This window comes from Nycticebus coucang, chromosome 9 (genome assembly GCF_027406575.1).
Source record: "Nycticebus coucang isolate mNycCou1 chromosome 9, mNycCou1.pri, whole genome shotgun sequence".
Classification (NCBI taxonomy): Eukaryota; Metazoa; Chordata; class Mammalia; order Primates; family Lorisidae; genus Nycticebus; species Nycticebus coucang.
The window spans coordinates 121,620,053-121,633,003 of NC_069788.1; the positions used below are offsets into that span (position 1 = coordinate 121,620,053).

Genomic DNA, 12,951 nt, shown 5'->3' on the forward strand with positions numbered 1-12,951 from the left:
GGTTAGAGAAAGTTAAGGCCATTAACTTTAGCCTTACTTCTCAGTAAATTAATCCACCCCTTTCTTTGTTTCACTGAGCAAACTAAATATGTAAATATTTTCTCTGGGAGATTTTCAAAGGCTTGGTTTTTTGTTTTTTATTTTTTCCTGTTTCACCTCATCACCAGTCTCCACAATCTTGGAATACATATCACATAGCCAACTATAGTACTTCTTATTTTTTTGACTGACTGCAATTGATTCTGTGATTTAAACCCTCTAAAAAGGAACACTATTAGATACCCAAGCCATGCTGACAAAGTTAGTTTTTATTCAGGGATAAAACTTATATTGGTTTTATCAGTTCCCCTTCTCTTCCAGCCTCCAGCATTTTCATATTTATTTGTTGCTGTTTCTACCCCATGGCTGGGTATGCAGCTTCATGGGGATCACATTAAAAGTATTTCTGGTTGTTTTGTTTTTAGAACAAATTCAACATTATTTTTATCTCACTGATTCTGATCTAAGGAGGGGAAACTATAAAAAATAATGAGGCCAAATAGATGTGAGCACTGAAAACCAGTCTGAAATAGTGCTCAGAGAGTTTGTCTTTACAGTCACTACTAGAGAGGCAAAGAGGGAAAGCTCCTTGGTGGCCATGAAATGAAGAGAAATCTGAAGCAGCTGTTAGGGAATCAGGAAAAGTCCTTAACAGATAGCACTCACTTGTTCATGTGTTTATTCACACAGGATAGCGTGAAGTGCTAGGTGCCGTGATGCAAAGAACATAAGGCATGGTCCTAACCTTTGGGGAATAACGTTTGGAAGACAGACATGTAAACTGACTGTGAATGTTTCAGGCTTTCTAAATAGGAACTACTATTCTTCCAGCACATATGCATTCATCCTCTACTTTATTCCAGATTCTTTTCTCCATGGCTGCGAATAATACAGTGATCAAAGCAGAATAAGTGCATCCCTTTATAGCACTTGTATTCCGGTTAGGGATGATGGAGGTGGGGAATGGATGCAGCTGGGGAGAAAAAAAACAGTAACTACATATTATATCAAATCATAGCAAGAGCTATGAAGAAAACTTAAGAAGATAAAAGGAATAGGGATTGCCAGACTCCTCACTGATAAGTGATATTTGAGCAGAGATCTAAAGAACTCGGGAATAGGGCGGTAGGGCGCCGGCCCCATATGCCAGAGGTGGCAGGTTCAAACCCAGCCCCGGCCAAAAACTGCAAAAAAAAAATAAATAAAAAACAAACAAAAAACTCAGGAATAAAATCAGGTGGATGTCTAAGGGAAGAGTGTTTAATAATCATAGCTGATAATTATTGAGCATTTACTACATCAGGTACTCTTTCAAGCACTTTTACATCACTTAATTCTTAAGGAATTATATAAAATAGGTATAATTATTATCCCCTTTTCGTGTAATTTCCCAAGATTTGCAACTTAAGATCTACATTATGCACTGAGAAAATGATTCACTCTATGTTAGAGGACAATTAAACCTCTAATTCAGAGTAGAATAATTTGAATATACAGTTGACTTTTTTGTTTTTTGTGTTTTTGTTTTTTTTTCGAGATAGAGTCTCACTTTATAGCCCTCGGTAGAGTGCCAATGCATCAGAGCTCACAGCAATCTCAAACTCTTGGGCTTAAGAGATCCTCTTGCCTTAGCCTCCCGAGTAGCGAGTAACTGATACTACAGGAACCCACCACATCGCCTGGCTATTATTAGAGACAGAGTCTCTTACTCTTGCTTAGGCTGGACTCTACTTCATGAGCTCAGGTGATCCACCCATCTCAGCCTCCCAGAGTGCCAGGATTATAGGCATGAGACACTGCGCCCTGCCCATACAGTTGACTTTTTAAAAAAATATCCTGTTTAATATTTTTAAACACATATCCTATCTCAAGCAAGACAACCAAAATATTACTTGGTGGATATCTGTAAGAAATTTGCTTTTATGAATTTATTAGAATGGCCTTTCCATTACCTTTTTTTTTTCAAAGTGATGCTTTACAGAATGTCTTGTAGGGTCATTTCATTATTGCCATAGTCCATAGTTGATCACAAAGAAATGTAGAAAAACACATTCAATGTGGTAAGGCCACAAATTTTACAATGTCATAAAAAGTTGGGAAACTGGGACTCTGATCTAGTAACTAAGTATGTGGCCTTTTTCAATAGTAGGTTGAGATTTCAGAAATGTTCACATTTCTGGAATCAATTCTAGATGAAAACGTTCATCAATTCTAGATGAAAACATGGATTAACATTCACAGTGGTGATAAAAGAATTAAACAGATGCCAAACTCCTCACCAATAAGGTGGTGGTTTTTATTATTAATTATCATTATTATTAATTTTGTTATGACTAATCGAGGAGGGTTCCTCCAATGTGTACTTTTAGGTCCAGGGTTAAACTCCCCACATTCATGTAATCAGGTTGGGTGTCTTTTTTCCCCCAGAATTTTATGGGGATACAAATGTTTTGATTACATGGATTGCTTTTTGTAGCATTACCATTATTAAGAGTAAATAGATGGTTCTTCAAGAAGGAAATTAAGTTAGGACTATTGGTTCTCAAACTTTTAAAAAATATTCATCTCGTAACTTCTTTGATATTATCAATTTGTAATATCAATGAAGAAGACATTTGCAAAGTCTAACACAAATCTGAATTATCACAAATTCTAAATTAAAAATTTAAATGAAGTTTTATCATGACATTTATATTTGGAGGAAAAGCTCAGTGAACAAATACAAAAGCAGTTTAAATAAACTCTTAGATGTTATTCATCACAAAGAATGAAGAGCCTTCAGTTTTCAACTGTTTCATGAATTTGTAAAGAACATTTTGATGTGTGTGTTTTATATGATCTGTCAATAATGTTTTGCATACAGAGCATTCCAGAATGGTTTTTGCCCATTGATGTCTTTAAAGATGGCTCATGAACTGCACTATTGAGTGCCATAATCAAAGTTCTCCTTACTGTTAGAAAAAGAGAAGCTCATTGCCAAAGTAGGATAACATGATTTCAATGACCATGAATAAATTTATTTCTTTTTTCAGGTACCCCAATTATGAATTTATCAGTGATAATTCTATCTCCTGGTCAGCTGGACTACATAATCGATACACAGAAAATTCACTTCGGGGTGTGATCCTGGATATACATTTTCTCTCTCAGGCAGACTTCTTAGTGTGTACTTTTTCATCTCAGGTAAGGGTTAGTAGGGCTTTCTAAAATGACCAATATTTCTGGTGATAAGAACCAAATTATTATTTGTGTGTCTGTATGTTGTGTTTTCAATGTTACGTTATCATGAGTCGGGCACAATTTTCCTTGTATTTTGTAATGATCTCTTTTGTGCAAAAATGAAAAGATCCCATAAAATAGCTATTTGAGCGCACTGAATGTTTAGTTGTTTGCAAGCAATGGTTAAAACATCTCCACTGAAGCTGGTTACGGTAGTTGTTTAAAGTACTTGGCTTGTTCACAGCATTTAACAGAAACAGCATGTAATTAAGCTTACCTAATACCTTCCTAATTTTGCGTACAGTCAATATATCAGCAAAATCCATCTATTTCTAGACATCAGTGCATTGATAGTGAGAGGCTTAAATGCTTTAAATGATCACTGTATAGAAAGGAAGAAAGAGTAAATGTAATTCTTTTTCAAGTTATATTACATTTCTGTGAAGCAAGAAATTGTACATTAAATCTACACAATACAATATCACCATCATTCCTTGAGTTTAATTGTTGCAGGCAATTATATTTTATGGGTTTGGTGTTGCGTGTGTTTATGAGTAGTCCAATCAGCCTTATATGCCCTGTGGAATATCAGTATAACAATATTTATTGTGGATTTTTTTTCCACTCTCTCATTTCTGCACATTTTATTGGTTAGTTCATTCAACCAGCTGTTAAATGACTATTTGTGCTCAAATGTATACTAGGTACAGAGGGGATTTCAAATGAGTTTGAAGATACAGTTCTTGCCCCAGTCCAGAATCTAATAAGCAAAATACTCAATGTGAAATAACTAGAGAATAATTAACAAACAATATAAATTGGTATAAAATAAATGTATATTTAAATGCTGAGAAGAAGTAGAAAAAAGAAAATGGTGAAAAAGGAAAGCCACATAATTTTCATGGGAATATACTTCAGAGAGAATAAAGAAATGGACAGGGCTTTTTTTATTATTATTATATGACAGTGTGCATTGTCATGATGAGATGATGATATAATTTCTGAACTCCTAAGCTCAGGTGATCCTCCCACTTAAGCTTCCCAGAGTGCTAGGATTATAGGCATGAGCCACCATGCCTAGCTTTTTTTTTTTTTTTTTTTAATAGAGGGTCTCGCTTTTGCTCAGTGATACAATTTTTGGAAAGATACCTTCCCAGGAAAAAGCCAGAAATTCCTTCAATATAGAATAAGAATACAATTTACTACCCAAAGAGAAGTGCACAGAAAAATCCACTATTGATGTTTCTTACTAATTGGGATGAGAATCCTATCTATGAGAAGCTCTCTTTTCCTTTTCCCCATTCCCATTCCAAGGAGGTGCTAGGCATTTATAGCTACTTGGTCTCTCCCAACTATCTTTGAGAATCTGGCCATATACCTACCTGATCAACAAGTGCATGTAACTAGTAACAACCTCTGCACATTCCTGATGCTTATTGCTAGAATGTACAAATCAAGAGTCATTTCACCAGATGTGTCACCTTCCCTGTAGGCCTAGATTTTATTACGCTTGCCTAAAGTCAATTCCTCTAATCCAAGGTTTCTTAGCCTAGGCATTATTGGGATTTGGGGCCAGATAAGTCTTTGTTGTGAGGAACTGCATTGTGAATTGTAGGATATTTATCTGGATCCCTGGCCTATGGCATCATCAGCTCAACCCAACATTGTCAGATATTCCAGGGGAGGGGGGAAGTGGGCAATTTTACTCTAATAGAGAGCAACTGTTCTAGTCATAAGGCTATATCATTAAATATATAGTGTATATATTTATATAGAATATTTAAAAATACAATATATATATATACACACACTATAGAGGATTATACATCATACTTACTATAATAGCCACCAATATCATAATTCATCTGAGGAAATACTGTGAACAAGACATTCTCCTGGCAAGCCTGAAAATCTCTTGTGACTTGGAAGGCAAGCCACCAAATAACTCAGTAGTCCTGGAGGAGCAAAGTTCAATCCTGTAGTAGTAAGGCTAATATTAAACATTAAGGATTTCATGGCATTTCCTTGAAGCATTAGTGGAGAAAAATTGCATTTAGTATTTTGGAGATCATTTCCCTTACCATGCTTGAAGATCATTTCCTTGAGTACATATTTTCTTGGCACCTATGAGATCATTTTGTGTATATAGCATATATTTGTTGAAGGCCAAATAGCTATTAAATGGTCAAGAGGCTTACTGACCTTACATGTTGGTAAGCCCTGAGACTCACAGGGATGTGCTCATGCTTTGCTTTCCTTTGTCTAGCCCTACTTAGTAATGCCATTAGGGTCATTGTGAAATGGACAGAAAATCTTTTTTTTTTTCTTCTCAATAATATAGAGTTTTTGGTTCCCATACTCTTAATTTTGACCCAGAAATGATGACCTCTGTCACTTCTCTGATAGTTGAGTTCTGTTTAGAATTGATGAAAATATTGTCCAGCTATTTTGCTCTGTTTTATTCATAATATCAATCTCAATGTGTTCAGACATTGGGTCTAGACAAGCAATTCATACGAAGAAAGAATAGTGTTGAGAGGACTTTTTGTATCCAAAGGAATAAGATTCATGCTTACATATTAATGTTGTATCTAGAAATTCTTGGAAGTCAAAGTTCACCTTAAATAATTTTTGCTTATTTGAACCAAAGCAAAACTCCAACAATATTTGTTTCCTAAAATAGATTTGAAATATTTTAAAATATTTTATGTGAGGGTTCAGAGTAAACATTTAACAGTAACGATATTCTACATTTATATAGTGAGTGACAGTTTACCAAATGTAATTGCTTACATTGTCATATACATCATTTGTAGTATTTGAAGTTGTAGAATAATTTCATATTCTATGCTAAACTTTTGGACTTACTTGTACCAGAGTATGTTTTTTCCAAATATTTTTAGTAAAGAAGTATTTAATATGGTTTAATATTTTTGTAGTGTGTTGAAATTTGTTGCTGGATTACAAATTCCCTTGCTATAATATAAACCAAAATCATAATTTTTTGAAAAATCTTCCAGAAATGTCTCATCATCATCACTGGAACTTGAGAAAAAGTCACTGATAGGATCAAAATGTCAAGCCATTGACTTCACTGGGCAGAGAACAAAAATGAGGCAATGTGGGTTGCAGTGTCAGACTATACATATTTGAGTCCACCTTTTATTTTTAAATCATAGCTGTGGGGGTGGCGCCTGTAGCTTAGTTGGTAGGGCTCAGGCCCCATATACCAAGGGTGGTGGGTTCAAACCCGGACCTGGCCAAACTGCAACAAAAAAATAGCCAGGCATTGTGGCGGGCGCCTGTAGTCCCAGCTAGTTGGCAGGTTGAGGCAAGAGAATCACCTAAGCCCAGGAGTTGGAGGTTGCTGTGAGCTGTGACGTCACATCACTCTACCAAGGGCAATAAAGTGAGACTCTGTCTCAAAAAAAAAATAGCTGTGTACATTAATGCATTTATGGGGTATAATGTGCTGGTTTTATATACAATTTGAAATACTTACAACAAACTAGTTAACATAGCCTTCACTGCACTTTAATTATTGTGTTAAGACATTTATACTCTACGCTTAATAGATTTGACATGTACCTTGTAAAATGTACCATAGGTATGGTCCCACCAATTACCCTTCCCCTCCTCTTCCCTCTTCATCTTAGGCTGTAGTTGAGTCCACCTTTCGACCATCTATTAGCTATCTGGCCTTCAACAAATTACTCAACCTATCTCTTACATTTGGGTTTTGTTTTTTCCCCACATGTAAGCAAATAGTAGTACCCACTGCACCGAGTTTTATGAAGATTAAAGAGTTATTAAAAGTAAAACAGCACCAAGAATAATACTCAGCAATATAGTATTAAACACATTAGTTACTATTATTACATGTAGGAATAATTATAGGAAAGGCTTTGCCTATTAGAGACTCTACAGTATTTATTTTGCAGCTATTTTTTCACATGACTCCACTATGCTCTCATGTTTTAGAAGAAACATGAAACATACTTTGCTTGTGATCATATGCATTAAATAGATATAACAATTCTTCATAAAGAAGAGTAACCAGGCTCGGTGCCCATAGTATAGTGGTTACAGCACCGGCCACATGCACTGAAGCTGGCGGGCTTGAACCTTGGGCCAGCTAAACAACAATGACAACTGCAACAAAAAAAAAATAGCCAGGCACTGTGGCAGGCACCTGTAGTCCCAGCTACTTGGGAGGCTGAGGCAAGAGAATTGCTTAAGCCCAAGAGTTTGAGGTTGCTGTGAGCTATGATGGCACAGCACTCTACTGAAGGCAGCATAGTGAGACTCTGTCTCAAAAAAAAAGAGTAACCAGTAACAATCAGCATACTGATTTCTCTCTGCCAGCATACCACCTCAATTCCATTTTATTTAGCTTATTGAAGAAAACATTGCCAGGTGATAGGAATTTCCAGAAACAAAAGTTCTTCATTCCCTGAAGGGTGATTGATAAGTCATAGTGTTTGCTATGACAAATGCAAGTAAACTTGTGTATGTGTTGATTTTAGGGAAGTTAATCTTCTGACTTTCCTATACATGTCACAGGCATGCTAGAAAATGGGAAAGACCAGAGGCAGAGGCAGGAAGATCATTTGAGCCCAGGAGTTCAAGGCTGCCGTGAGATATGGTCATGCCACTGCACTCCAACCCTGGGTGACAATGTGAGAACCTTTCTCTTAAAAGAGAAGAAAAGAAAATGAGTAAAAAATGTAAAGCCATACATCCAGAAGAATAACAAAAGACAAAACATTGAGAATCAAGTCTCAACTCAGAATAAAACACAAACATCCACCTATCAACTTTGCTTGCTGATAAACTCAAATTTCAAGAGATAATGAGGAAGTGATACAAGTTTAATGTCTTCTTCCTGATTGTTCCTTAACAACTTTCTGTCTCCTATATGCTACTCTTTAGGGAATGTTATGCCATATAACAGTAGCAAGAAAGAGTTGACCTGTCAACCCTGAACTATCGTAAACAATATTGGAGAAAAGAAATGCCATGCTAGAAGGGAAAATGCAAGGCTTGATGTTTGAAAAACTGTAGGCACAAGTGTCAAGGCCCCTTAGTCAGGATTCCTTGTAGGTTTTTAGGCTCATCCCCCTCAATCTGGGGGCTTCAGGTCATTCTTGGTTTTATATCCATAAATGAGGTCTGAGAATAATCTGTCATTAAGTGAGAAGTTTTTAAAAGTCAACACTATGGCTCTATTCTAATTTTGTTACTATTTTTGCTCTTAGTTTTCTGAATCCTTTCATTAGAGCTGTTTCTTGAAGCCAGCCAAGTTTGTCCTAAAAGCCTCATAAATTGAAGAAAGCAGTCCTCAGGATTTAGTAGAAAACTGGGGTAGTATTAGTATTTGCCAAGCACATCAAGTGAATTTTAAAACTATAAAATCACATTATGAACTATTCTACCAAATATGCTAATCATGTTCTGTGTTACTGGAAATTGCCTATTCTCAAAGCATCTAATTACTCAAACTATTTTCTTATTTGACGAATTATCTTAAATCTGTAGCAAAGAAATTATAGTTGGAGAAATAACAGCAGTTGACAGCACAATTATAGACAGGCAGCAAATAAATCAGAAAGGTTTTTTGAACATGCTGCTTATCAAATTCTGGAATTAATTTTTAGTACTCTGGAATTTGATATACAGTAATGATTAAACATTGTTAAAGTCAACATTGTTTAGTGAGCAGTCAGCATTGCTCAGTAGTTTCAACCCTTAAAAATCACCATACAACAAAATTAGTTTTTTTTCCTTTGTGATACCTCCCTTTATTGCAGTTATCACAACACTGGTTAAATTCCAAATACACACATAATACAACTGGCTTCATTATATTTTGAATCAAATTTTGGAAGGTTAGAGGGCAAAACTAAGAACTACATTAACTATCCCAGACAGATGGCTCTGGATAGGAATTTCCATTGAGGTATGTGGCTCCTGAAACAACAATGAATACCTATTGAGGGTACTGTGGAGAAAGCACAAGGTAAAAAGCCCAATGTGTAAACCCCGTGACTGCCTCCCAGAGCAGGAGGGTACCTTTGCATCAGCATGAGCTCTAGTTTACAATGATAAGTACTGTACTGTGCAGCTGCTATATTGCATTAATCCTTTTGGCATTCCTTATGAGGAAGCAAAGACCTAAGTCTTACTCTATCATTGTTTAGTAAAACAAAGTAGTTCACAGGAAAAGTACGCAGATCTCCCAGCATCACCTAATAGGACAAGAATCCCCTTCCAATTTCTCATACTAGGAGAGCCTCCAGGCCCTGGTTTGACAAAAATAAGATCCCATCTGTTCCGAGAAAGCTTTGGGGACACATGCAAACTCAGCTGCCTATTCCTAAGGGATGAAATTCAGATTAATAGACCCCCCCCATTTTAATTGGTTTTTTGAAATACAATCATATCTGTGTTTTATATGGAAAGATTTCTTTCTTTGGAAAGATTTCTTTTGTTACCCATTACTGTGTGCTCAGTGGTATACTAAAAATTACATAGTTCCATGTCAACACAGAATGAAATAAAACATACTACATGTAGCCAGTCACTGCCTTGGAGGCCAGAGACTGCTCCTCTGTCATGCTACCTGTCAGGTATCAAACCTGAATATTGGCATCAGCTGAAATCCTTCATTTACCTGCCATGCGATTTGAATTTGTAAGCTCAGCAAGGAAGCATAGGACATTAAGTGAAAGATTACTATCACAACACAATAGTAATCTTTGTTTTTAGCCCCTTGTAATAAATATCCATGGTTAATAAATACAGGTTTTGTAATTACTTACTCACAATGTTATATCTGGACCTGCAGGATTAAAAATCCCCCATGGATTTGCATCTCCATTGCTGGGATGGTAATATGCATGGAACAATAGTCTTTCAGCAGATATTTGTTGATATAGTATGGCAGGTATTGTGCTTTGGGTATGGTTGAAAGCACATACTTAGAGCCTGAAAGAGTTCTAACTTCTGTTCTGCCATTTACTAGCTCCTTTTTTATTTTTACTTTTTAAAATTAATCTTTCTGTGGCTTAGTTTCTTCCTCTGTAAAATATGAATAATATTCATGCACAGAGATAAAGAATGAATTGCACCATATTCTGAGAGCAAAGAGGCTGAAAGCTTATATCTGGAATCCGTTACTTCTCAGCCTTTCAATCCTGGAGCCATCTGTTTGGCCAAAGCTATTTAGATTGCTATGAAAGGGAGCTTTTATATACTAACAACTTTTCTTTATTCTTTCTCAAGGTCTGTCGAGTTGCTTATGAAATCATGCAAACATTGCATCCTGATGCCTCTGCAAACTTCCATTCTTTAGATGATATCTACTATTTTGGAGGCCAAAATGCTCACAACCAGATTGCCATTTATCCTCATCAACCTCGAACTTCAGATGAAATCCCCATGGAACCTGGAGATATTATTGGTGTGGCTGGAAATCATTGGGATGGCTATTCTAAAGGTATCAACAGAAAACTGGGAAGGACGGGCCTATATCCCTCCTACAAAGTCCGAGAGAAGATAGAAACAGTCAAGTACCCCACATATCCTGAGGCTGAGAAATAAAGTTCAAATGGAAGACATGGACACCTAACTGAGTTCAAACTATTTGAGCCAAACAGTGGATGAAGAGGGTCCTAATCTAATATCATACGGTTAAATGAGTACACACCTTCAGCACCAAGAGCAGCGGAGGCTTCAGTGGTGGAATTCCTCTTTAACAAGAGCTGCAATGCCCTTGAACCCATGCACAGTACAATAATGTACTCACATACAACATGCAAACAGGTTGTTTTCTACTTTGCCCCTTCTTTCAATTTTACGTCCTCATGAAACAAACACTGCCACATTGTGTAAATTAAGTGACACAGATGTTTTGTGTGAGACTTCAAAACATGGTGCCTATATCCGAGAGACCTTTGTGACCTATTGTGAAGTCCAGAACAGCTCCCTACAGTGGGGAATTTGATTCTTAGTCAGTGTTGGTATTGTGACCACTGAATTCACTCCAACCAACAAATGCAGAAGGAGAATGGATGCTCTTCCCTTTATAAGGTTGTCTGGATTTTTTTTTTTAAGTAATTGCATCAGTTCATCCACCTCATCATTAATAAGTAAAGGATACATCAGAAAATAAAATATTCACTCTCCATTAGAAACTTTTGTAAAACAATGCCATGAACAAATTCTTTAGTACGCAATGTTTCTGGAAATTCTCTTTGATAACAAAAAATAAATTTTAAAAAAGAACTTTGTAAAGTTTCTATAATTTTATATCATTGGATAATATAGTAATCAGCTATATAGTGGAAGAATTATGATAAAAAGAGGAATTTTAGGGGCAGTGCCTGTGGCTCAAAGGAGTAGGGCGCATATGCTGGAGGTGGTGGGTTCAACCCCAGCCCTGGCCAGAAATTGCAAAAAAAAAAAAGGAATTTTATAGTTTTTAGCTTTTTGTTTCCTGTTCTCATATAGCAACTATCACTTAAGTCAAAGAAACATTGGTTCATTTTAACACTGAAAACTGATTTTAGATGGTAGGCATTACAAATTTGCTAAGAACACTCTTTGGGAGCTTTTATTCTTTTATTTTGGACATTTTAAAATTGAATTAAATAATTATAATCCTTGCTTTCAGAGGAACTGTTACCTCTATTTCTAAAACTAACCATTTCAGGTTTGGTAATCTTTCTTATTGTGGTTATTATCACTTTTTGTGAGTTGGGTCCTATTTTATCTGGGAACCAGTTTCTGCCCTTTCCTATTAGATAGGCGTCTGAGAAGCTGGCGCTGTTCCTAAAGTGTATGTTTCATAGTATATAGAATGTGGTGACCAAAGAGGAGAGGGGCTAGTGTGAGACCCAAAATGGACTAGGCGTTGTCTCTTTCCAATACTTCCTTTTAGTTATTCCATGTTAGAATCACTTCAGAGGAAATTGATGCTGTTTCTCTGCACATCACTTTTCTCCTCGTAAAAACATTCCCTGTATGTATGTAACCTGCCTTCTACAGATGCAGGAGTCTTACCTTCTAAAAGAAAAATTTGATCCATGTAGTAACTAGCATCAGGCCTGATGTTAAATATCAAGGGTCTCAGACAGAGAAACTCAATTAGATTTGGCCTTCACAACCTCATTAATGAAAATACTTCTATGTAAAATCTCCCCACCAAACTTCCCTAAATTCCAACTACCTTTCACATTAGCCTTTCCAAAGAGCAAAAATTAACTACCAATAGTATCAGTAAGCAATTTTCCATTTAGTTTTCATACAAATAAAAGTCATTTGAAACAAAATCTTCAACTGACCACTTGTCATCAGAACATCAATAACTGTGGATCTGATTTGTGCCCTTGTAGAAGAATCAAGGTAAATCAGTCTTTGTCTATCCAAATTGACTCCATTCCAAAGGTGAAAAGCCCAAAGAACAGAAATATGAAGGAAATACAGTAAGAGTATTTTGTAACTGGAGGCAAAGACTTAATTTTGGACACTTTATCTTTCCTTTTTTCCATTAGAAGCATGTTTTACTTTGTTTCATTGAACTCAGTTATTATAATGGCTTTAAAATTATTTTCTGTTAAATCTAACATCTGAGTAATCTCAGAATTGGTCTTCATTGTTTATTTTACAAAAGGGTCAGATTTTTTTTTTTTG

At 36.0% G+C, this 12,951-nt stretch overlaps 1 protein-coding gene across 7 annotated transcripts in view; it reads left to right on the forward strand.

The window, feature by feature from the left end:
• FUT8 (fucosyltransferase 8) overlaps window positions 1-11,562 on the forward strand; it is a 429,531-nt gene extending 417,969 nt beyond the window's left edge. For all 7 annotated transcript variants that reach the window (XM_053602549.1, XM_053602551.1, XM_053602553.1 and 4 more), the window contains 2 exons: window positions 3,072-3,222; window positions 10,543-11,562. In XM_053602549.1, the coding sequence (XP_053458524.1) occupies window positions 3,072-3,222; window positions 10,543-10,860 (469 nt within the window). In that variant the 3' untranslated portion in view covers window positions 10,861-11,562. The remainder of the gene's footprint in view (window positions 1-3,071; window positions 3,223-10,542) is intronic.
• The last annotated feature ends 1,389 nt before the right edge of the window (window positions 11,563-12,951 follow it).